The 26,716-nt window shown below is 40.9% G+C and overlaps 2 protein-coding genes across 2 annotated transcripts in view; one reads left to right on the top strand and one right to left on the bottom strand.

Moving 5' to 3' along the window:
* zgc:101566 (transmembrane protein 263) overlaps positions 1-5,143 on the bottom strand; it is a 53,412-nt gene extending 48,269 nt beyond the window's left edge. The window contains exons 1-2 of the mRNA XM_020480068.2: positions 4,918-5,143; positions 4,036-4,147 (exon numbers count right to left, since the gene is read on the bottom strand). Of these exons, the coding sequence (XP_020335657.2) occupies positions 4,036-4,147; positions 4,918-4,923 (118 nt within the window). The 5' untranslated portion in view covers positions 4,924-5,143. The remainder of the gene's footprint in view (positions 1-4,035; positions 4,148-4,917) is intronic.
* An 11,668-nt stretch (positions 5,144-16,811) lies between these two features.
* Positions 16,812-23,203, top strand: acte1 (actin, epsilon 1). Its single transcript, XM_020481215.2, has 8 exons — positions 16,812-16,941; positions 17,766-17,917; positions 19,366-19,605; positions 21,103-21,187; positions 21,376-21,537; positions 21,886-22,077; positions 22,489-22,670; positions 22,877-23,203. The coding sequence occupies exons 2-8, from the start codon at positions 17,789-17,791 to the stop codon at positions 23,018-23,020; spliced, it is 1,134 nt and encodes a 377-aa protein (XP_020336804.1). The 5' UTR covers positions 16,812-16,941; positions 17,766-17,788; the 3' UTR covers positions 23,021-23,203.
* The last annotated feature ends 3,513 nt before the right edge of the window (positions 23,204-26,716 follow it).

The following is a 26,716-nucleotide window of genomic DNA, read 5'->3' on the forward strand; positions in this document are numbered from 1 at the left end:
TCCGATAATTAAAAAATTTAAAATTAACAACAAGGCCTATTCTATCTGGTGTGCATTATAATGGCAACCACTGTAAATAATCGAGCCTAATGTATAGTCCAGGCCTTTCTATGACTGAAACGATATCATTGATATCACTATACCTAGTCAGTTGCACAACTGAATGCATTCAACCAAAATGTGTCTTCCGCATTTAACCCAACCCCTCCGTCATCGGCGCCCGAGGAGCAGTGGTTGTTGGAGTTTAACTGCCTTGCTCATGGGCATAACAGTAGATTTTTTTCACCTTGCATGCTCAGGGATTCGAACGAGAGACTTTTTGGTTGCTGGCCCAATGCTCTTAACCGCTAGGCTACCTGCCGCCCCATTCCACAGATGAGTTCTTAGGGTAAGCCTCCTCTGTTTACACTGACTGAATCTGATTGTGTTTTAACATGGCACCACATATCCTGTTGGGCATTTTCTGTTCTAATCCTGTTTGTTTGGGTCCAGAGAATACAGATTTGTACCGGGTCTTAGACTAGCTCTCAACTGCAGCAGGGTAGAATGGAAAACTGGTAAAGTAGAAAATCACATTAAGTCCCTCTCCTCCCAAGAAATACTTACATTTACCTCACAGGCTTTTTCTGAAATTACAGTGGAAAAGACCTTGAAAGAAATATTAATTTCAACTCTTGCAGACTGAATGATGGGTGAAACATGACTCCTTGCTGGGAGATTGTGAAGCACTGAAATTGATAGGATGTAGAAAACAGTTCATATTCACAAGGTAACTATAGGGATATAAAGTAGCCTAGTTAACGTACCAGGCATGTACAGGAACTTGCAATTAAAATACCCATACCAAGCTCATAACAACTGGCATGCAATGCACTACTTTCAACATTGGATTAAAGCCAAAAGCAATATTATAATCTGGTTGGTTCGAGCCCTGAATTGTGATTGGCTGAAAGCCGTGGTACTGTATATCAGATCGTATACCATGGGTATGACAAAATATTTATTTCTACTGTACTAATTACGTTTGTAACCAGTTTATAATAGCAATAAGACCCAACAACTCCACATGTCATGTGCATAAGAACAGTCCTTAGCTGTGGTATATTGGCCATATACCACACCCCCTCGGGCCTTATTACTTAATTATGCCCTAATACCGACTGATCATCATATGCAATGCATTCGGAAAGTATTCAGGTGACACAACGATAAAATACACATTTACAATAGGCCTATATCTAAAAATACATACATCCAAATTATATACAGTGCATTCGGAAAGTATTCAGACCCCTTTACTTTTCCCTCATTTTGTTAATAAGTTACAGCCTTATTCTAAAACGTATTAAATATTGTATTTCCCCTCATCAATCTAAACACAATACCCCATAATGACAAAGCAAAAACAGGTTTTTAGAAATGTTTGCAAGTTTACAAAAAACAAAACTGGAAATATCACATTTACATAATAAGTATTCAGACCCTTTACTCAGTACTTTGTTGAAGCACCTTTGGCAGCGATTACTACAGCCTTAAGTCATCTTGGATATGACGCTACAAGCTTGGCACACCTGTATTTGTGGAGATTCTCCCATTCTTCTCTGCAAATCATCTAAAGCTCTGTCAGTCTGGATAGGGAGTGTCGCTGCACAGCTATTTTCAGAGATGTTCGATTGGGTTCAGGTCCAGGCTCTGACTGGGCCACTCAAGGACATTCAGAGACTTGTCCCTAAGCCCCCCCTCATTGTGTTGGCTGTGTGCTTAGGGTTGTTGTCCTGTTGGAAGGTAAACCTTCTCCCCAGTGTGAGGTCCTGAGTGCTCAGGTTTTCATCAAGGATCTCTCTGTACTTTGCTCCGTTCATCTATGCCTCGATCCTGACTAGTATCCCAGTCCCTGCCACTGAAAAACATCCCCACAGCATGATGCTGCCACCACCATGCTTCACCGTAGGGATGGTGCCAGGATTCCTCCAGATGTGACGCTTGGCATTCAGGCCCAAGAGTTCAATCTTGGTTTCATCAGAAAATCTTGCTTCTCATGCTCTGAGAGTCTTTAGGTGCCTTTTTGCAAACTCCAAGCATGCTGTCATGTGCATTTTACTGAGGAGTGGCTTCTGTCTGTCCACTCTACCATAAAGGCCTGATTGCTGGAGTGCTGCAGAGATGATTGTCCTTCTGGAAGGTTCTCCCATCTCCACAGAGGAACTCTGGAGGTTTATCAGAGTGACCACTGGGTTCTCGTTAATCTCCCTAACAAACGCCCTTCTCCCCCTATTGCTCAGTTTAGCCAGGTGTCCAGCTCTAGGAAGAGTCTTGGTATTTACAAACTTTTTCCATTTAAGAATGATGGAGGCCATAGTGGGGACCTTTTAGGTCTCTTGGGGACCTTTAATGCTACAGAAATTTTTTGGTACCCTTCCTCAGATCTGTGCCTCGAAACAATCCTGTCTCGGAGCTCTACGGACAATTCCTTTGTTCTCATGGCTTGATTTTTGCTCTGACATGCACTGTCAACTGTGGGACCTTATATAGACAGGTGTGTGCCTTTCCAAATCATTCCCAACCAATTGAATTTACCACAGGTGTACTCCAATCAAGTTTGATCTCAAGGATAATCAATGGAAACACGATGCACCTGAGATCAATTTCGAGTCTCATAGCAAAGGGTCTGAATACTTCTGTAAATAAGGTATTTCTGATTTTATTTTTAATACATTTGCACACAAAAAACAGTTTTTTCTTTGTCATTATAGGGTATTGTGTGTCGATTGATGAAGATTTTTTATTTTATTTCATACATTTTAGAATAAGACTGTAACGTAACAAAATGTGGAAAAAGTCAAGCGGTCTGAATACTTTCCGAATGCACTGTATAATAGCCTCCCATTCTGGCAATGCCTCTGTAAATTATAGCAACATATTGTTCCAAATATGCCGTAGTAAATGCTTTGGTGAGTCAGGTTCCAGTTATTTACAGTCCTTGGCCAAAAATAGTGTTGTGTTCTTTTCCAGGGAGAGAATTAACATAATCTAGGTGTTGTGTAGTGTCCATAAATTACATTAAAAAAGAGAGGCATAATACTTTTCTCAAAAACAAGATGAAGGCAGAGTTTATATTCATATTCCATTTCATGTTTCCTAAAATGTACTAACCGATACAAGATTTTTTCCCACTAGGACCAATACACTTTTCACCTCAATGAGGTGAATAAGGACCACATTTCTTTCCATTGAAGTTGAATATTAACAGGCACAATTAAGCTAGATATGATTGATGCAATGTGTCGGGACGAGACTGTGGAAGGCATCAGTGTGAGAGCAAGACGTATGTCTTCATCTTAACAGCAGACCTTGGTTCAAACACATCATGCTGTGCGCTTAGGAACACATGGTTCTCGTATGGAAAAATTGGTTGAATTAGGGGGTAAATGTGAAGTAATGACCTTATACGTGTAGCCTGTATAAGTACCACACATCACAGATAGAGCCTAGATCTTAGTATATGCTTTCACTGCCACCTACTGTTTTATGTTCTATCATTAAATGATGTTCAAAACCTTCTGTTGGCCAATATGCCACTCTACAGGCCACTAGGCCACACTGCATCATCAGATACTGTATGATCCGATTGCTACCCATGACCACAGGCTGAATGACAGAGCTGGTGACTTGACTCTTTCCAACCTACAGACGGACGCCCTCTCTGAGCAAATACAAACTGTTGTTACAACCGTTCAAGAGTGAACATTCATTCATGTAAGCCAGGCCTCTCCAACCCTGTTCCCGGAAAGCTCCTGTCCTGTAGGTTTTCCCTCCAACCCTAATCTAGCGCACCGCATTCTAATAATTAGCTAGTTGGGAAGATGAATCAGGTTATATCTAAGCTGTATCTCTATAAAACATCAACGTCAGAGATTGAATATAAATAATACCCCATGTTTCTAACGTTCACCAGGACAAAAACACAGAATAATCTTTTTTCAATAGTAAACTTCAACTAAAACTTGGATATGAACAAGAAGACCATGATACTACCTTCAGGAGGTTCTTCACGTAGATAAGGTGGAATTTCCTCGTTGTCGGAGTTGTCTACTGGTGTTGAACTGCTACTGCCTTCCTCCACCACCTCATTTTCATCGCTCGGGACCTACGGGACAAGACAAGACCATGTGAGAATTGCATCCACATAGGCATTACTGAATACAGAACATTATATCAGACTGTTATATATCATATAGTCGTATTTACCAGTTCAGATGAGTACATCATTCATACAACATAAACAATAGTATGCAGTATGTCTACGGTGATAGTACAGGGGATGAACTAAATAAATGTAGTATAAGAAAGTAATATATATATATATATATATATTTTTTTTTAAATGTAATATCAAGACTTTATGTTTGATATAAGAATATAAAACAATATAAAATAATAGAATAAAGAATGATGAGGTGGCTCTAGGCAACAAAATAATCATATTACACTGACACATATCATTGGCCAGACAATAGAGGCAGCTGGAATACTCTGACAGCATCATGTCAAAGTGGCTACTGTGTAATCGTGTTCCTGTAACCAACATGAACACAAAGTAACCAGCAACATGTTCTGCAGCAGTGGAGTCACTACACACGTAGCAAACGGGTTCTTGTTTTTCACTGAAAGAGCATCACTACTAAGCTACTGTAGTAGGCTATGCAGGGGGAGGGACTCGAGTGATGTCGTAGCTACACGATGTGCATTTTCTTCTGTGCAGGACGCCAACATTTGTACAATTATGTGATACGTCTGCAATACAATGGCAATAAAAACAATGTTTTATTGATCGTTAATGCGAACAGCACAGATTTCCACACAAAACAATTAACGTTAGCTTAGATTTCAACAAAAACAAAATCATCCCCTACTCACCTTCATCTTCCGCTAGCTAGAACCAGAATACTGATCTCTTTCCGAATATTGCCAATTCCACCACACAAGTAAAATGAGCTAATAAATGTGACGCAGAAAAACACAAAAGGTGTTCAAATAAAAAATACCCATATAATGAGGACCAGAGATTAGTATTGCAAAATGTTGCAGTGTTTTGCTGTCAAAATAATAACCGGAAGTGACGTTTGGGATGTTTACGGAATTCTTCTTCTTTAACTTGTAATGATGATTTTCATTCGCAAGGGGGTAGCATCGAGTCAAATAATTCAACGAGCAGCATAATGGTCCATTATTTATTCAAATCAAAGTTTACTTGTCGCGTACACAGTTTAGCAAATGTTATCACGGCGAAATGCTTATCTTACTACCTTCTAACAGTGCAGTAAAATGTCAAGCAAGTGCACAAATAATCCACAACTACAAACACGGAGTCAAGAAATGTTAGAACGAATCCAATTAACAATCCCAAGTAACTGTGTATCAGTAATACAAATACAGTATATGCATACATACACTGAAAATATATACTAAGAATTATATATAAAGTAGTATATATATATTAGAATGATCTATGTCAAGAATCCAGTATATAAATACACAGTTTGTATAAACACTGTATCAAACATGCAATGTACAGTAGAAGATATATTAAAAAGTCCACGTCTTCGGATATAAACATACAGTGTGAAGAACAGTATAAAAGAAACAGGAAGTGTCCAGTGTGAATGTCTCTATATACATGGGACAGCAGCATTGGCTGTGTGTGTGGGTGTGAGTGTGTGTCTGCATATGCTGCGAGTATGGGCATATATGTGTGTGTCAGTGTACAGAAGCAGTCAAAAGTTTGAAAACACCTACTCAAGGTTTTCTTTATTTGGACTATTTTCTACATTGTAGAATAATAGTGAAGACATTTTAACCTTGAAATAACACATGAAATCATGCAGTAACCAAAAAGGTGTTAAACAAATCAAAATATATTTTGTATTTGAGATTCTTCAAAGTAGCCATCCTTCGCCTTGATGACAGCTTTGCACACTCTTGGTATTCTCTCAACCAGCTTCCTGAGGTAGTCTCCTGGAATGCATTTCAGTTAACAGGTGTGCCTTGTTAAAAGTTCATTTGTGGAATTTCTTTCCTTCTTAATGCATTTGAGTCAATCAGGTGTGTGGTGACAAAGTAGGGGTGGTATACAGAAGATATCCCTATTTGGCACATGCCCATTCATCAGATGGACACACTTCCTCTTCCAGACCAACACATGCATGTGTGTTTGAGCACACACACACACCTCCTCCCCCTTCTTGGCTTCCATGGCAACCCCCAAAGGAACCTTTCCCCAATAGAATAGAATATAATATTTCCCCCACGGGAACCACACCTGTTGGCATTCTTACAAACAATCGCAACATTGTTTCAATAATATATATAACTTTTTTCACAGCTCTGGTATATAAACCTTTTTTGATGCCTTTCTCACAATTTATTCTGTGGCAGCACAATGACCAAACTATATACTGTACTGCATGTGAGGCTCTTGATCATATCTTTGATCGTGACACTGGTGAGGAGGAGAGAGGCCAAGAAACTGACAGTTAAGATGCATTAGACGAGGAAGTGTCAGAAGTTGAAGACAACACAGAATATGATCCAGACCAATAGACAACCGATGTGGAACGATCCAGTGATGAGGAAGAGGGCCCTGCTGGGGTTGTTGTTACATTCCAGTCAAACAATGGGAATTTGTCCTGGCCTTCATCCTTCATCTTTGCTGAAGAAAGTCACCAGGGACGGGTGGCTCACGTCAAATTCGTCATTGGAACCCCTCGATATGATTGGTCATATAAAAACCTTGGGACCCAAATGCATAATGAGTACTCTAAATCCCCCTTGTGGTGGTCTGTGTCAATGAAGCAGTGACGCTTCATTAAATGTTGTGTTAGCTCACAACATTTAAAGGAGGAACCACTGTATATCATTTAGGTGACTAGAAAAGGGAAAGGAATAGAATGAGGGGCCCGGCAGACTGTTTAGTTGATCAGGTGCAAAATAGGTGGTATTTATTTACAGTGCAGGTGATATAGAAGACTGGATCCAGACAAGTGGTGAGGAAGGCCAAATCCATCATGTCTGACTGTGCCGACTCCCTACCAGGGCACTCCAAACCTGTTCCTGGTGAATATAGTGAAGATGAGGAAGTTGGCTAATCTGTCCTAATGACCAGGGGATGATCATGATGATGTTGATGATGATGGTGATGGTGACATGACATGACATGTTTTTATGATGATGGTGATGATGACATTACATGTTTTTTTTTGGTCAGCATATTCTTGATGACAATGTTGATGGGATGATTTTAGAATGTGCAAAGAGCACGTACTTTGTAGGCCTACTATTGTTTTTTTGTGCTGCTTTAAATGCTAATGTTGATTATTCGTATTGTTTACATCTATATTGATGGCTGTCAGCCCATGACTGATGAACTGGGCGATTTGTATTCAGTATCATTGTGTTGTTGTCATTGTCTATCATTGTGATTCATATGGATTTGATATGTTTTCATGTCTCACCTGCTGCAAAACCAATTGCCTTCTGGGACAAAAAAAGTTGAAAGTTGAAATGTAAATACTGTGTGTATATATATATATATATGCTATGCTGCGTTTAAAACAACTGGAAACTCGGAACTGGGAAAACTCAGACTTCAGTTAATTGAAGACAACTGGGAATTCTGAAAAAAAACTGGGAAAATACATTTTGAATGGTCATCCATCTCAGAATTCCAAGTCGGGAACTGAGGCATCTTTCTAGAGCTCCTACCTAAAGACCACTGACATCATGACTCAAACTTGTTTTTTTCAGAGTTCCCAGTTTTCTTGAAAGCCTATCATGCCTCACCCTAATAATTTGGTCCCTTTCCCCCTCAAAACTTACCCTAATGTTCTGACTTGGTGCTGCACACCTATAGCCTGTTTTAGAGAAATGTAATCATTGAATATTGTAAGAGCTTTCATTGTCTGCTTATATGCCCCCTTTATTTATCCAATGGTTCTGACTTGGTGTACTGGGAGAGTACTGTAAGAACGGCCCATGTTCTGAATTCTGTCACTGTACATTTCAAAAGTCAAATGGTTATATTGACTACGTCCATGTTAGTGCGCTCATTAATGCCTTCATCAAAATTACGGATTGCCTCTTAACTGCTCGTCATTCACTTATGCCATACATCTCAATTGTAAGTAGAAAACACATTTGTTTAAGTAAATCATCCATATCAGCTATGTTTTTTAAAAGGCAGTAAATGAGGCTGAATTAACTGCTTCACTGCCAGACAAGGTTCCGCTGATAGCCAGGTGTAGCGGTGGTAATGATTCACTCCATGGTGCTGAAAAGAAAGCTCTGCTGTTTGTACAGCTTTATGTAGGCCCTAACAGTTTGAGCGCACCGTTTGTCACCGTTACAGTGCAATTAATGTATTGATTACTGTTGTGTTACATGTTCCATTCATATTTTTGTAAAGTGTACATTTCTGTTTACATCATCAAGCATTTATGTACGTGTTATGAATGACCAAAGGTGTCTGACTTTATAGTAAGTACAGCATCATGTGATATAAGTCTTTCATGTATATGTTATAAATGACCATAGGGGTCTGGCTTTAAATTAAGTACAGCGTCATGCTATCTAGAGACTTTATGGATGTGTTATGAATGACCAAAGGTGTCTCATTTCAAACTAAGCATTACAGGACACCACATAAAGTGTCAATAAATAGGTCTTTAATGTTCTGCTTATTTATGAAGTTTCTTTCATGATTCACAGACTACTGTAGGGTGTGAGAGGTATTTAAGTGGTTTAATGGACCTGCAAAGCTTGTGTTTGTGTGTGTGTCAGAGCCAAGAGGATTTAGAGTAGTCCAACCTGAGACTACTGCACCAGGTATTCCTCTTCTGTTTCTATGCTGGAGACCAGGGCTCGATTACAACCGGTTACAATGGTGCCAACATTTTGTGGCTGATCTTTCAGCGAGGGAGTTGGTGAATGTGTCAAAGACCTGACTGGGCCCAGCACCGCATGAATAGTTTGTTTTTGTTGTGTGCGTGTTTGTGTACTGAGGAACATGTAACTTGGTTCCAGAAGACAGACACTTTGAATTTCTTTAGTGTGGGGGCTTCCATCAAGGTACGTCTTTCTTGGTGTAACGTTGTCCCAAGGATTTTGCATACAGAGCACATATAAGCCTGAGATATCAACCATTCAAAGTTGGCCTTAGTGGGAGTGAACATTGTGGTGGTTAATTTCTTTACTTTCAAATGAGGAGAGACAAACTTATCACATAAGTCAGAGTTATACTAAAACTAAATCTTTAACACAGTCAAAAAGTCATAATTATTGCTAAGCCCTGCCCATTCCCACAATTTATCTTCTTAAAATGTGATTTTAAACCTAATCCAAACTAATGAAGGACCAGTTGACGCATTGGTTGGTCCACCAGACCTTCCGCACATTTAGTTGGAATTGTCTGCAAACAAGATTAGGTGTAATGTGACTAACATGACATCCCTTTAGAGAATATGCCATCCTTCAGCACATCACCCTTTATAAAGCACATGTTTATATCTTACTCGACATCGTGGGTTATGTCACATTTGAAATGGGTGATTATGTCACAAAGTTATGCCACATTTTATTAACCATTTATAAAGCATGACATACGGTTATACTGTATAAGCTTGGTAACACATTTATGTAGTGCTTATGAAGGCTTTATGAAGACTTTTTAAGTTGAACATAATTTAAAGATGGACCCAAATGGGTCATTACCTTGTTTGAAATTGAATAGGTCAAGGTTGACCTCACCTGACTTTCCTACTGTACTAACCTAAGAAGTAAACCTCATGGCATGTATGTATGTGAAGGGATGATACGAGACTGACAAACCACTTTGTAATGTGAAAACAACTCAAACTTATCCAAGTGTTTAATGTGACGTAAGGGTATGCGTGTGTTTAATTAGTAGTAGGCAAGCTCACTCATTAGAGAGTTCTTTATCCATGCCACATTCTCATGATTTCTGTGGATTCAATTTGACATACCTGGCTTCTAAAAGCAGCCCCATTTGCATGCAAATTATGTTGACTGACTTATTACGAATTCAAACTTCTGCATCATTAATTCCAGCAGTGTGCCCGTGGGCCCTGGATTTCAAATTAAGTTAGTTTATTCCGACAGTCATTTCATCTTAACCATGGACTGTTTTCAGATTTTTATGCTAGTTCATCATACTTCCATTTTCGTAATGCATGTTGCATTGATGATGAGTGCATGAGGGGACATTCAAAAGTTGGGTAATGGAATCTCCCCCATGGTTCTGTGAAGTTTACCTATCATTTTATAAGCTCCCAGAGAGACCTGAGTACCTATACTCTGATTACCTATTCTATTACCGATACCTATTCGTAGCCTCCCCCAAGCTGAAGAGAAGCTCCCCCCCCCCCCCCCCCACACACACACACACACAATAAGTAAGACCGACTAATAATGATCGGCTGGTAACCCCTCTATCACACAACACTAATTGATAGCTTTAGGCAGGGAGAGGAAGGCCATCATTTCCACCCCTAAATGAATAATAATTCTCAGGATTCCTACTGTAGATATTATATGATTTATGGACATGATATTCCTTCGGCAATGTTGTGAATGAGCGTTAGGTCCCTTTGATCTAATTTAGCTTAATGAGCTTGCAGTGAGTTAACGGCTCTCATGATAATCCTCTTATTGGATTACTGGACCTGCCTGGTCTTTACTGTAACATCGGTGTCTCTGAGTGGTGGCCCTGGGACCCATGGCATACTCATGTTTTTCCAGTATGCTCACTAGGAGGTAAAGACATATACAGTACAATGTGGAAATACGTAAAGTATAACAGATTAAGACATGTATTTGAGAATGGTCATGTGCACCCTTGCACCTTTTGGATGTTACACAGCATGCTAATGCAATGTTGCATTGCATGGAATCCCCTCAAAGTATCCTACAATATACAGCTTCGCAGAAATGTCAACACAGACGATCCCATGTATGGAAGGGCCCACTCACTCACCAAAGAATCCATACACAATCAATTCGGTCTTCTTATCTTTGTAAGGTCACCAGTCTAAAGGTGAAAGTTCAGCCAATAAGATGTAACCTATAGGTTTGTCACGCCCTGACCGTAGAGAGCCTTTTAATGTCTCTATTTGTTTTGGTCAGGGTGTGATTTGGGGTGGGCATTCTAGGTTTCGTTTTCTATGATTTTGTGGTTCTATGTTTTGGCCGGGTATGGTTCTCAATCAGGGACACCTGTCTATCATTGTCTCTGATTGGGAACCATACTTAGGTAGCCTTTTTCACTCCTTTCTGTGTGGGAAGTTGACTTTGTTTATGGCATATAGCTGTTAGTGTCATGGTTTGTTTGGTAGTGTTTATTGTTTTGTTCGGCGTCTTTTCTAATAAAAATAATATGTATGCTCACCACGCTCCACCTTCATTCAACGGCCGTGACAAGGTTTCTCTCACTGTCTCCCATAAAGTTATGTAATGGAGGTTATATTTAAACAACAAGAGGTATGTCAGTGTGCACTGCATGTTGACCAATGATGAATTTGTATGTCTGGTCTTGACTGGTTTTAAACCACGCTGTATTGTGAGTCTCTCTGGTTGTCTTTACACTAAATCATAATTTCAGAGTAATTGATTGAAGTTTTCTGTGGCATTGTGTCCATATGTTTGGTCCATACCACTATGTATCAGATCCAAAAGCCCATCCCAATTCCAAACACCATTGCAGTCTATCTGGTCTGATGCCAGAAGAAAAAAAACTCCAAACATTTTCCAAGGGAAACCATTCACCATTGTGCTTTGACCAAGTACAGGTAACTTCCAAAATAAAGGAAACACGTGAGAACTTTGGATACAAAGTATATTAGAAGCAGGTGTAGTTGCTGAGTTAATTATGCAATTAATATCCCATCATGCTTAGGGTCATGTATAAAAATGCCCAGTTGCCCATTATTTTGGCTACCATGGCTAGAAGAAGAGATCTCAGTGACTTTGAAAGAGGTGTTTAAAGGGTGTGTGTGTCTCAGTCACAAGATCTCAACCCAATTGAACACTTATGGGAGATTCTGCAGCGGCGCCTGAGACAGCATTTTCCACCACCATCAACAAAACACCAAATGAGGAAGATTCTCATGGAACAATGGTATGCATCCCTCCAATAGAGTTCCAGAAACTTGTAGGATCTATGCCAAAGAGCATTGAAGCTGTTCTAGTGGCTCGTGGTGGCCCAAGGCCCTATTAAGACACTATGTTGGTGTTTCCTTTATTTTGGAAGTTACCTGTAGATTTTAATTCATTTTCAAATTCCAATAACAAAGGCAGTCAACACAGGCTACTCTAATGCTCAGTGCTCATACTACTAAGCTGTTCCTATCCTAGGAAACCATTTGAGGAAATAATGGCAGTGCTATTTCTAGTGGGAGGGAATGCTGACTATGAGGGGCTGGTGGTGGCACAAGTTGGACTTTGGTCACATGATCTCATAGCAATAGGACTCTACAAGAGGAATCCTCATTAAACAATAGGCTACTGTGCGCGTTTGTGTGTATTTTGTCTACCAAAGAGACGCTAGTAGTTACTGTTTTAGAGAACCAGCTGAATGCTGTAGTAAAGATCCAGCAAAATGAAGGACCAGGTCCTGTGTTTAGGGAAAGGTCAGGGCCCAGATATAACTCCTACAGGAGGGGACAGGAGAGCAAAATGTGGCCAGGTGTCACCCTCTAATGTAAGAGGTCAAGGCTTTATGTACTTAAGTAGCAACGCGCATGCCCCGTCCACCTGAGGAGCTTTCTTTTTTTCCCAGCCATCTATTTCCTGTGTCTTGAGGGGTGCAAAATCCACTTGTCACTCAAATCTCGCTGGATTGATTGGTTTCATTTGACTCCTGCGACTCTTTCGTACTCTTGCTTTTTGTGCCTGTTGTTGTTTTTTCTTCTGATAGCGTTACGCCCGCGGAAATGTTTGTAATGGCCTGTCAAACACACCCCGGTAATGGCTGGAAAAATGTATCATTTGATACAGTTGCAATGTTTACAAATTAGACGCCTGAAATTTTAAAAGGAACTTCCAAAAATGAACACTCAGATTATAGCGGTCTTATATCGCAAACAATGTATAGATAGGTGTAATCTAGAGCCAAGCGTGTTGATTTTTAAACTGAGGGTACCCTGCTGTCGACTTATGCAACAGAACGTGACAACAGTAATTATTGAGGCAATCAAGACAGTGCAGGTCGTTTTTGTGGTTGCAGCCCTGTTCCACCCCTTTACGTTAATGTTTCCATATATGCAAATATTGTATTTTTGTGTATTTATGCAAATTAGGAACATATAGTTTTCTTTATTTTAACACGAAATATCAAATATCAAATTGGACCCCCACAGGGGGCAACCGTACAGGCAGGGAAAAGGCAGGGAAAAGGCTAGTAACGTCATCCGGGAGATCAGGCAAGAGGTTGATCCGAAATCCGCTAAAGTACAGGCAGAGAATAGGCAAAAGGCATCGTTAGTGAGGCAGGCCAAAACTATCATACACTGGAGGATTACATTACAGGAAACACAGCACTCCGAATATTTTTATTTATTTCACCTTTATTTAACCAGGAAAGCTAGTTGAGAACAAGTTCTCATTTACACCTGCGACCTGGCCAAGATAAAGCAAAGCAGTGCGACACAAACAACACCGAGTTACACATGGAATAAATAAGCGTACAGTCAATAACACAATAGAAAAAAAATCTATTTAAAGTGTGTGCAAATGGTGTGAGGAGGTAAGACAGTAAATAGGCCATTGTAGCGAAGTAATTACAATTTAGTAAATTAACACTGGAGTGCTAGATGAGCAGATGGTGATGTGCAAGGAGAAATACTGGTGTGCAAAAGAACATAAAAGTAAATAAAAACAAAATGGGGATGAGGTAGGTAGATTGGGTGGGCTATTTACAGATGGGCTGTGTACAGCTGCAGCGATCGGTTAGCTGCTCAGATAGCTGATGTTTAAAGTTAGTGCGGGAAATATAAGTCTCCAGAAGTGTCACAATACATCACAACGATGGGGTGCAAAGAACTGAACTAAATAGTGTGTGATAATGACATACAGGTGTGTGAACAGGTGATCATAATTCAGGTGATTGGGATCTGGAGAGTGAGCTGCGTTCAGGGAATCTATGTGTTTGAGATTGTGAGTTGGAAGCAGACGTTAGTTACAGTGCTATAATGAATTCAATACCTGATGGATTTTTTTTAAATCAAAAGGTTTGGAGTATCTTCCTCCATTGTCTAACTGTTACATTTATTAGAATTGTTTTTCAAACCTTTTAACAATGTTGATGACCATTGCTAGAGTAAGTAAGTCATGAAAGAGGTTCCACACCATGCCTGGTCAACCTGACTGAAGTAAAACAATGGTGATCGCAGCGGTCAGTCTGTTTTACGAGGCTAACAACCTCGGGGTCAAAATCGAATGGTCTAATCTAATGTTAGAACTTGGGCTGCTGGTGTCAGTGGTGTGTCCAGGGGGGTGACACCCCCTGAAATCTGATTGGCCACCCCTGTGGCCCCCACAGAAATTCTGAGATCTGATAGGTCGTCTCTGAATATATTGATAATTTTGACAACAAGACTCAATATTACCGGAGAAAGCATCCGAGCGAGGAAACGGCTCCCTTCTATCTTAGAATGTTTAGCCCATGTATCTGATGCTGTCTGGACAAAAAGAGTAGGACATGTCATATTCTTTTTGGCAAGACAGCATCAGATACATGGGCTATAGATACTTAGACACAGGAGAGATGTTTGCCTCGCTCGGATGCTTTCTCTGGTGAAATTGATTCAGCCGGTTGCAAATTGAAGTAACATTTATTATGAATAATTTTCTATATTTATTTTTTCACTGTTAGGCATCAATGAATAGACACCACTTTGTAGACTGAATGTCATTAAACTTGTGGTGTTTGTAGTAGATGTCCTTTTCCATTCAAATGGCATGTGCACAGTGCACCATTTGGATGCAGGACTTATTTTGGAGTAGACAAACTTTCTTTTTGAACTGAATTTGTTTGACAATCAGATGAAAACATAATGACCAGTGGTGTTCACCACACATTAAAAAGTAATACATTTTTACAATTAAATTCCATGACTTTAGGCGGTCCCGTAAATGTTGAGGGATAAGTTGTACTCTGGATGTCACTTTCAAGTGAATTTACTGCTGTATGCTAATACCCTTACATAAAATCCTGACCTTGAATGCAAACACTATCAAGACTTTTGGAATTGATTTATTTGAACAAGGAAATGTACCTCAGCTAAGCATGTAATGCGTTGAATCATCCAGTTAATTTGTGCCAGCTGTACAGTAAAAACAGGCCACTAATGTAAAGTAAACTACAGCAAGGAAGTATCTGAGGCTATAAGATAGCCAAGGACAGAGTTAGAAGAAGGGTATTAGCCCAATGCTCCATAAACTCACATAACCACCTCCTCTCTTCCGCCACATCTGGCTGCCCAAAACACTGATACAAGTAAACCTAATGTGTAACTACCTTGGCTGGATCACATTCTAAAATAACATGACCTTACTATCCTAACTGCAATCTAATTTTATGAACCTTCTATGCTAGCTAACAATCTTACCTTATGCCAACTGATTAGTGTATGTGTGTGGCTCAATGTGCTTGACTTATACTTATCCTTCAATACCCTTTTTCTACTTAAACGTGTTCCTTAAACTTCCTACTATTACTTCATCTGAATAGTATTTTCCCACGTTCTCCATGTCTCTGTGGGTGGACCACTGTGCCGTGTCTGGCAATAGAGAATCTAATCTGAATATTGTCTTCTCGTCAGTAATTGAATGGCCACTGGGGAGCACCTGGGGGGATGTTTCTATAAACCACTCCTTTTAATAGAAGTGTTGTGGACTCCCCTCCTATCCACACCATTCAAACAATCACTTGCTTTTTTGGTCGTCCCCTTCTGAACCACTTCCTCAGGTATGTGGTTATCAATGGGACTGGGAAACCAGGTTACACTGTGGTCAGTGAGGCCAGTCTGCTGTGTTCTACCACTGTGTAAAGACTTACTAAATTGACAGGCCACGAGGACAATCCTTTTACTGTATGAACATCAGGGTTGGGATCAATTCCATTTCAATTTAGTCAACTTTGGAAGTAAACTGAAATTCCCTCATCGACTTGACTGAATTGAAAAAAATTTATTGAAATGGAATTATCCCAACCCTGAGGGACATTCTCTGGTTATTGAACACTGACCAGACTAGAGATTGACTTTTTGGTTTGGTGAAGACTGTCCTAAATTTCTATTGGTGAAAACAGTCTTGTCTTTATATGACTATTGTCTACTCCCATTCAGGGTGAGGCTCTGAAACTTCCTTTGAAGGCCTGCTAGTGGTCCACAGAGGCTTTGGTTGTCATTTTTCATGGCATGCCCTGATTGGCTGGCTGTAACGCTGTGTCTGAACGTCAGTCAGATAGACAAGGGGCCATGTCTCCATTATGACTGATGCACCGGACTTTATTTATAGTGACCTCCAACATGCCTTTCTCTGCGAACGCATCATCAACCTGTCTTCCAGTCCTCCAACAATAGACCACGGTGCCACCTCCCAGCTATAAATTAGCCAAATGAGACTCTTGAGCGTGCGTGTGTGCGTGCATGTGTGTGACAACCGTAGTGGGACAGGGCAACTCTACCTTTCAGTTCCGCATTGGTTTGTAAGGGTGACATGTCTCCTAAAAAGGCCCGAGGTCTTGAAGGTATGTGATGGCGTGGGTCCTGTGTACTCCTATTTAAATTCAGAGAGCAGGTGAGCCAGGCGCACTCTCCTCTCTCTGTCTCAAGGGACTGTAACACACCGCCTCCTGTCCAGCTCTCCAGGGTAAGTCATTCTCCTGCACACATGCAATTCTCATGAACCTGTTTCGATGGGATTCTGTTATTATCATAATCATTTATCATTCAGTCATACATTCACATTTTAGTCATTTAGACGATGCTCTTCTTTTATCCAGAGCGACTTCCAATCTGTGCATTATCACTGCATTTCCTGTACATTACCATGTATATGTAAGATACAGTACATTCAACTGTAACATACAGTATGTAACAGACCCGAGTAGACAAGAGAAAAGATAAATGTTTCAAAAGAGCGATGACTGAAGCAACATTTCTCACCGATAAATGTGTAAAAAAAGAGCGATGTATGAATCCACATTTCTACCCGATAAACGTCTAAAACTAAATAGCAAATTCATTTTTATGTTGCTTTGAGTTCATGATTACACATAGTAAAAAGTTGATACAAAATGCAATACAGATCCCTGCTTTCAGATTCTTAGAACTGCTATTGTGTTTTAAAGTCTGGGATTAGAACCACTACAGGAATACGTTTAAGCACTTAGAGCAATCAAAATGTACCACTGTCCTCTGTTGTGTGCATTACAATTACAAACAGTAAGTCAGTCAATTAATTTGTTAGTCAAACAAAAAGTGAGTTATGGAGCTAGCATGGCATATATGAACAAACAACAAGAAGAGACTAGACAGACAGACAGTGCTACAGAATAAGCTCACAGTGTGAATGGCAGCAACTGTTAATGCAGTAACACTTCATTTTGCTATGGCCATATGCCATATGCTCTGACATACTTGACTTACTGGTGACAACTGGTGTATTGTGTGTGTGTGTGCGTGTGCGTGTAGGCCCACAGTAACCAGACTCAACCATGTGTGACGAGGAAGAGACAACAGCCTTGGTATGCGACAACGGCTCAGGACTGGTGAAGGCTGGCTTCGCCGGTGACGATGCCCCCAGGGCAGTTTTCCCCTCCATTGTGGGGCGCCCCCGTCATCAGGTGAGACACCATCTCACTCCCTCCCCCATTTTACCTCTTCATGTCATTCACAGGGTCATTCCTGAAGTTGAGCTGCAACACTATTGTTAGTTGGTCATTGCTCCTACAGCAGGGATCATCAACAACTAGACTCAGCCGCGGGCCGATTATTTCTGGAGAGTAGTCAGGGGGGCCGGAACATAATTACAAATTATTCGTAGTATGCAAGAAGCCCAAACAGATATAATGTTTGACTAAAACATAATCATTTCATTGCTTACGTTTGTATACGATCACGTTTCTCTCTATTATTGGTGGGAATACTTGGGAACAGATTTCTTAAATTATACTGAACAAAAATATAAACACAACATGCAACAAGTTCAATGATTTGAATGAGTTACAGTTCATATAAGGAAATCAGTCAAATTAAAATAAATTCATTAGGCCCCAATCTATGGATCTCCAAGGGCGGGCGCACCTGGGAGAGCATTGGCCCACCCATTCAGGAGCTAGTTCCACCCAATCATAATGACTTTTTCCCTACTAAAGGGCTTTATTAGAGACAGAACTACTCCTCAGTTTCATCTGCTGTCTGGGTGGCTGGTCAGCAGGTGAAGAAGCCAAATATGGAGGTCCTGGGCCAGCATGGTTACATGTTGTCTGCGGTTGTGAGGCCGGTTGGACATACTGTCAAATTCTCTAAATGACATTCCTGCAGTCAGCATGCCAATTGCACACTCTTCAAAACTTGAGACATCTGTGGCATTGTGTTGTGTGACAGAACTGCACATTTTAGAGTGGCCTTTTATTGACCCCAGCTCAAGGTGCACCTGTGTAATGATCATGCTGTTTAATCAGCTTCTTGATATGCCACACCTGTCAGGTGGATGGATTATCTTGGCAAAGGAGAAATGCTCGCTAACATGAACGTAAACCAATTTGTGCACAAAATTGGAAAGAAATAAGCTTTATGGACCTTTTATTTCAGCTCACGAAAAATACTTTATATGTTGCGTTTATTTTTGTTTGGTATAAAATCACTTGGAGCTGATTTCCTGGTGTTTTTACATTATCTTATGTCCAACAATAAAAATTCCACACGGGTTCAAGATCTGTTTATGCTCTTACCAACTACATTGCTATCAATGTCAAGCCAAACACGGCATGACAATGAGTGACAAGGAGTTTAAATGATAGCACAAACAGACTGGAAATCAGACTAGAGTTTGAGCCAGTCTCATGGAAAAAGATGAAGCCTAGTCCTGGAATAAAAGGCACTTTCAATGGAGAATCTCCATTGAGCATGTTTTTTTTTAGCCAAGTAGGCTTAATCTGGGTCCGGGAAAACGGACCCTAAATGTGTGTCATTTGTAGCTCTATTTCACAAATCAATACGGTATGTGGCTGTTGTTGTTCATGTCTGTACCTTCTGTTCATGTGAATAACACTGTCTGTCTCTTCCCCAGGGGGTGATGGTGGGTATGGGTCAGAAAGACTCCTATGTTGGAGACGAGGCCCAGAGCAAGAGAGGTATCCTGACCCTCAAGTACCCCATCGAGCACGGCATCATAACTAACTGGGACGACATGGAGAAGATCTGGCATCATACCTTCTACAATGAGCTTCGTGTGGCACCTGAGGAGCACCCTGTCCTGCTCACTGAGGCCCCACTCAACCCCAAGGCCAACAGAGAGAAGATGACCCAGGTGGGCCCTAATACCTTAAACCCAAACACTTGGCCATCAGTCTTATGATATAGTTTAATGAGAAATATCCCACTGGGCAAAAACTGGTTGAATCAACATTGTTTCCACGTCATTTCCACCAAAAAATATATAGGATAATGTTGAGTCAATGTGGAAAAAGGATTGGATTTGCAAAAGGTAATCAACGTAAGGGCATTTTGTCTTTTTCTTACCCAACTTTTATCCTAAATCCAATTACAAGGTAAAATGTTTTGTTTGAATTCACCTTAGTTGACAATTATACAACGGGTGGGTCTAATCCTGAATGCTGATGGATTAAAACCGGATTCCAGCCGGTGTCTAGTTGCCACCAGCTAAATCTATGATGTTAAAATGCCTATTTACTCTGTTCCATCTGACTGCGCAATCCACTGTCTCATCAGCCCAGCCAGGCAAATTATAAACTTCATCTCCATTATAAAAAGCATCTAGATTTTGTTTTCAACAGCGGAGATTTGTATAAACCTTGTTGTCTGTCTCTCCGACATTTGCAACATTTGTTTCAATATTCAAATTCGATCACCTGCTGTCCCATAGTAATGTAATAAGTCGGGACGAGACAGACAGGCAGGCAGCGTTTTTTCAGCCAGTCGAAATAACGAATCAGCTGCCATCATTTTTATGGATATATATATACAACGAAAAAAAGGTCAATTGAAAAAAGGTACAACGTAACGCAGTCTTTCCACACGGGTTCAAGATCTGTTTATGCTCTTACCAACTACATTGCTATCAATGTCAAGCCAAACACGGCATGACAATGAGTGACAAGGAGTTTAAATGATAGCACAAACAGAATGGAAATCAGACTAGAGTTTGAGTCTTTCCAGATTAAGTTTGAAGTGATTGTGTTACTGTAGCTGTGTTGTTGGCTAGGTTCTCTGAACAACAGTGTCCTGACGAGTGTGCACATGTGCTATGCCAGGAAAACTTGCACCTCATTAGCTCATTGTTATGGATGTTTTCAAATAAATGTCACTAGAAAACAGCTTAAACAAATGCAAATGCAGCTACTTTGCTGTTATTCTGGTTGCCCTTTTTGATGTGACTAAGTTAGCTGTTGTTGGCTAGCTAGCAAGCAAGGTATAAGAGCATTGCCAGGCAGTATAGCAATGAAACACTTAGAACAAACATCTGGCTCGTATTCATAGATACTGAAGAAAAAGACTGAACGCGTCTTTAGCAACACTAGACTTTGTGTCGGGACTACGTCTTGTGGAAGGATGAAATGCTATGAAGAAATTCCATTTATTGAAAATATGTCAATTACTATTTGAATACGTTGGTAACCCGTTGAATAAAAGTGATAATGCCCTCAAAGCCGGTGTTTGGCACGGTATATGTCCTCCAAACACCGGTTTCTCTGGCATTATCAATTAACTAGACAATGAACTGACTGATGTCTGTGCCTTGTGGGACATTTCTCAGTGACTCATGGTGACTCCTCCATTACTGCAGATCATGTTTGAGACGTTCAACGTGCCAGCTATGTATGTGGCCATCCAGGCTGTGCTGTCCCTGTATGCCTCTGGCCGTACCACAGGTGAGCATGCGCCTCCTAACACTGATCCACCCAAAAATGGATGACAGTAAAAAGTTACCTACAGTACAGCGAGTGCACCACACATTAGTATATGTAGCACCATTGGGAATCAAACCCACAACCCTGGCATTGACCACCGTGATGCTCGTTGGTGTGTCTGTACTAATATGTCTGTGTGACCTGTGCAGGTATTGTGCTGGACGCTGGCGATGGTGTGACCCACAACGTGCCCGTATATGAGGGTTATGCCTTGCCCCATGCCATCATGAGACTGGACTTGGCTGGCAGAGACCTGACTGACTACCTGATGAAGATCCTCACTGAGAGAGGCTACTCTTTCGTCACCACTGGTAATGATAGAATATCAATGTAGAACTATATACATTTGAATTTAAGTATTTGACTTATTTTTCACTACATTTGAATATTCATGTAGCCTTTCACCTAGTTAACATGTAGCGTTAATGACACCTGTTTAGTTCAACTGAACCTTGCCACTGTTGGTTGCTCATAAACTTACAGTGCCTTCTATTGGCAAAATAGAGTAACTGCAGCCATTTATTGTACTGTTAGCTGAGGAGTCTGTTCAAAGTTGCCAATATTGACACACACCGTAGGTTTGATTTCCCTAAATGTAACAGTTGTTACCTTGTTTGTCTATTGTGGTGGGTAACATACTATTTTATCCATCCCAACAGCTGAGAGAGAGATCGTGCGTGACATCAAGGAGAAGCTGTGCTACGTGGCTCTGGACTTTGAGAATGAGATGGCCACCGCTGCCTCCTCCTCCTCTCTGGAGAAGTCCTATGAGTTGCCCGACGGTCAGGTCATTACCATCGGTAACGAGAGGTTCCGTTGCCCAGAAACCCTCTTCCAGCCCTCCTTCATTGGTCAGTATCCAAATCCTTGCACCTACACAATGTTCTATAACCTGGACTTAGATCAGTTTTGTGTTGTCTCACCAACTCCTGCCATTGTAAAGACAACACAAACAGATCTGGGACCAGAATAGATCTACTGTGCTGTAGCACAAGTAATGTAGAAAAGATTATGCAGGATAGCAGGAAGAAAAGTAGTCCATATTATGTAACCAAATGTATTATTCATTAAGGATATACCCTATGTATCGTATTTTACATTATGCTTATGAACTAAGTATAAGCTTGGGGTTCTCCTCTCTTTTCCCATGGGGCCTCACTACACATGACAAGACTCAGAATCCCACGTTCCTATTTCTCTATTGTCTTGCATGGAGTTCAACAGAATGTGGGTGTAACGACTGTTATTTGTTATCCCCATAGGCATGGAGTCCGCTGGTATCCATGAGACCACATACAACGGCATCATGAAGTGCGACATTGACATCCGTAAGGACCTGTACGCCAACAATGTCTTGTCCGGCGGTACCACCATGTACCCAGGTATCGGTGACCGCATGCAGAAGGAAATCACAGCCCTGGCCCCCAGCACAATGAAGATCAAGGTATGGAGAATTCTCTATAATAATGGACAATCGACCTAACCACACCTCCATCACAATTACTGAGAGAAAGTATGCAAAAGTGAAGTACCTCAATGTACTTTGTGGTCTCAAAGTACCTTTGGTGCAGCAAGGCTGGTTAGGATAGACACGACTTTGTATAGACAACATTTGACTCTGCCCTAACCACTGACTGTCGCTCCCTGTAGATGATTGCCCCCCCTGAGCGTAAATACTCAGTCTGGATCGGCGGCTCCATCCTGGCCTCCCTGTCCACCTTCCAGGCCATGTGGATCAGCAAAGACGAGTATGAGGAGGCCGGACCATCAATCGTCCACAGGAAGTGCTTCTAAATTCTCTCTCCAACTGTCAACTGTCCCCAAATATTTGCTCTCTGTCTATTCTCATGTGCCTCTAATCCCTACAAATAACCCATTGTAATTGTTTACTATTTGTGCAACGTTCCCAAAGACGATCTGTATTATGAGCCATCAGACGATCAGGATATTGCTAAATAAATCAATTCTGACTTTTGACTTCCGTGTGCAGTTGCCTATTTTGCATTTAAAAAAATATTGTTTACATTTCCCACAATTACATGTGTGGTGACAAATTGTGACTAGATATAACAGAGCATTGAGCATAACAGAATTTTCATTCCACTGATAAGATATTCTGGGGTATGCTTTACACATGTCCTGTCAAAAAAACAAACAAAAAATGCTCTGTCAAACTTATTATCTGAGTGGACTCCATACATTTACATTACGACAACACATAAAATGGAGTGGTTTGGTTTGACGTAGATTCGGTGTACCGCTGAAATGTACTGTAATGTGACAAGACACCCACTGGATGGCGGTGAAGTCATGCAACACAACCGGTTCAGTAAGCTCTTTGGCGTCCTATGTGGATTGTTTGCATACTATATGATGACAAACACCGTCAAAAGGGTTCCAGGCAACAGATATAGCAACAGACAGAGAAGATTTGTTCACCAGGACTATACAGTAGGTTAGATTTGGAGCCCAACAAATGTAGCAGCAGTGTGGACATGCATGCACTGTGGTCTATCCTCGCAACTTGAGAAGAAAACAGGCCAGCACAATCTAGGACAGAGTCTGTATGTACCATAAATGTTTTTTTTTAACGACATCCTGGAGCTACATGTTATTTCCTGCCAATTAAAGGGAACACAGTTAGGGATTGTCATTCGATATTTTTTGACTGTTTGAGTACTCGCATTATTTTTATTCGAGTACTTGAGTACTATAAAATAAACGTTTTACCAAGGCCAGCCCTGGGGATAAAAAAATATGTGCACATTTGTCTACAGGACCAGTCAAAAGTTTGGATACACCTACTCATTCAAGGGTTTTTCTTTATTTTCACTATTTCCTACATTGTAGAATAATAGTTAAGACAAACTATGAAATAACACATATGGAATCACGTAGTAACCAAACAAAGTGTTAAAAAAAAATCGAAATATATTTTAGATTCTTCACAAAGTAGCCACCCGTTGCATTGATGACAGCTTTGCACTCTTGGCATTCTCTCAACCAGCTTCATGAGGTAGTCACCTGGAATGCATTGAAATTAACAGGTGTGCCTTGTTAAAAGTCCATTTGTGGAATTTCTTTCCTTTTTAATGCGTTTGAGCCAATCAGTTGTGTAACAAGGTAGGGTTGGTATACAGAAGATAGCTCTATTTGGTAAAATACCAAGTCCATATTATGGCAGGAACAGCTTGCAATTCCACATTGAACACTGCATGGTGATGGCCACGACATCTGTTTGATGAGTAGGCCTATGATTCTGATGAAAACACGCTCTTTGTCTCTCTCAAACTAATGTTTCTGAAGAAGATTACGCAGTTTCAAAGCAAATTTTGCTCAATTCCACACATTTTGCATAGGGCAAATATTTGTTTTGCTGTTTTAAAGATAATTTCTTGCAATTCTACACATTTTTCCATGTCTTAATTGTGTTTACATGAAACTAGGAGTCGGCTCCGGACCGTGGTCCGCCAGTTGAGTATGGGGAAGATAACCAATTCTAAATGGCACTAGCAGTTCGCAAAATAGCCTAAGCTGAATCTAGACAGGACGCAATTATTCCCAAAACTGCAGCTCATTGTTGGAACACATATTCTCCTACTTCAATCAACCAGATAAAACTGTCATCATTTGGCAATGAATGTAGCTTGTATATCCCAGTTAAATTTTATATTAATTTCTGTAGGCCTAAAGGGAGCTTGTGTGTGCACTCGGCACATGTGTGGAGGAAGCGGTCGGAACGTAATGGAGTGAATGTGACATGGAGGGGAAAGGGAATTTAGGGAGAAGAACTGTGTGGATAACACAGTGCCACCGATGTGGCCCGCTACCAAGGACTGTGGGCTCTCCTTTTCCGTGGACGACGTGAGTCAGGCATTTAAGCGTGTTAACCCTCGCAAGGCTGCCGGCCCAGATGGCATCCCTAGCTGCGTCCTCAGAACATGCGCAGCCCAGCTGGCTGAAGTGTTAACGGACATATTCTCTCCCAATCCCAGTCTGCTGTCCCCACATGCTTCAAGATGGCCAACATTGTTCCTGTTCCCAAGAAAGCAAAGGTAACTGAACTAAAAGACTATCGCCCCGTTGCACTCACTTCTGTCATCATGAAGTGCTTTGAGAGACTTGTCAAGGATCATATCACCTCTACATTACCTGACACCCTAGACCCACTCCAATTTGCTTACCGCCACAATAAATCCACAGACAATGCAATCGCCATCGCTCTGCACACTGCCCTATCCCATCTGGACAAGAGGAATACCTATGTAACAATGCTGTTCATCGACTACAGCTCAGTATTCAACACCACAGTATCCTCCAAGCTCATCATTAAGCTTGAGGCCCTGGGTCTGAACCCCGTCCTGTGCAACTGGGTACTGCACTTCCTGACGGGCCGCCCCCAGGTGATGAAGGTAGGAAACAACACCTCCACTTTGCTGATCCGCAACACTTGGGCCCCACAAGGATGCGTGCTCAGCCCCCTCATGTACTCCCTGTTCACCCATGACTGCGTTGCCACGCACACCTCCAACTCAATCATCAAGTTTGCAGATGACACAACAGTAGTCGGCCTGATTACCAACAATGATAAGACAGCCTACAAGGGTGAGGTGAGTGCCCTGGGAGTGTGGTGCCAGGAAAATAACCTCTCACTCAACATCAACAAAACAAAGGAGCTTATTGTGGACTTCAGGAAACAACAGAGGGAGTACCCCCCTATCCACATCAACGGGACTGCAGTGGAGAAGGTGTGTAATTGTTGTGAAATTGTTGGAGATAGAAACACAAGCATTTCGCTACAACCGCTCAACACGTGTATGTGACCAATAACATTTTATCTGCTGCTTTTATTTGTTGTGCTCTGCAAACACTAGAGTCAAAGCAAATTTACATTGTCTTCAAGACAATATATCCTTTCTTGGGGGGGGGGGGGGGGGGTTTACAGTATTGGAAAAAAATGTGATCTGTGGTTCAAGATCGTTCAATTACTTGAGTACTCAATTACTCATGCCCATCCCTTGTTCCAAAAACACCCAAAAAAAATCCAGTTGTACAAATGATTATGCAATGTTTACTTTAGGGTACAAAAAACATTCATGGCATCTACCAAGAGGGGCCCTTCTTTGTGAGGAATTGGAAAACCTCCCTGGTATTTTACAGAGATGGGTAGTCATTCAAAAATCATGTTTAACACTATTATTGCATAAAGAGTGAGTCCATGCAACTTACCACAGTATGTGATAGTATTGTTAAGCAAATGTTTACTCCTAAACTTTTTTAGGCTTGCCATAACTAAGGGGTTGAATACTTATTGACTCAAGACATTTCAGCATTTCATTTTTAATTAATTTGTGAGCATTTCTAAAAACATCATTCCACTTTGACATTATGTGTAGATCCGTGTCACATCACAATTTAATCCATTTTAAAACTGCAACACAACAAAGGGTGTGAATACTTCCTGAAGGCACAGTATAATTAATAAAAAAA

Source organism: Oncorhynchus kisutch, linkage group LG4 (assembly GCF_002021735.2).
Source record: "Oncorhynchus kisutch isolate 150728-3 linkage group LG4, Okis_V2, whole genome shotgun sequence".
Taxonomy (NCBI): domain Eukaryota; kingdom Metazoa; phylum Chordata; class Actinopteri; order Salmoniformes; family Salmonidae; genus Oncorhynchus; species Oncorhynchus kisutch.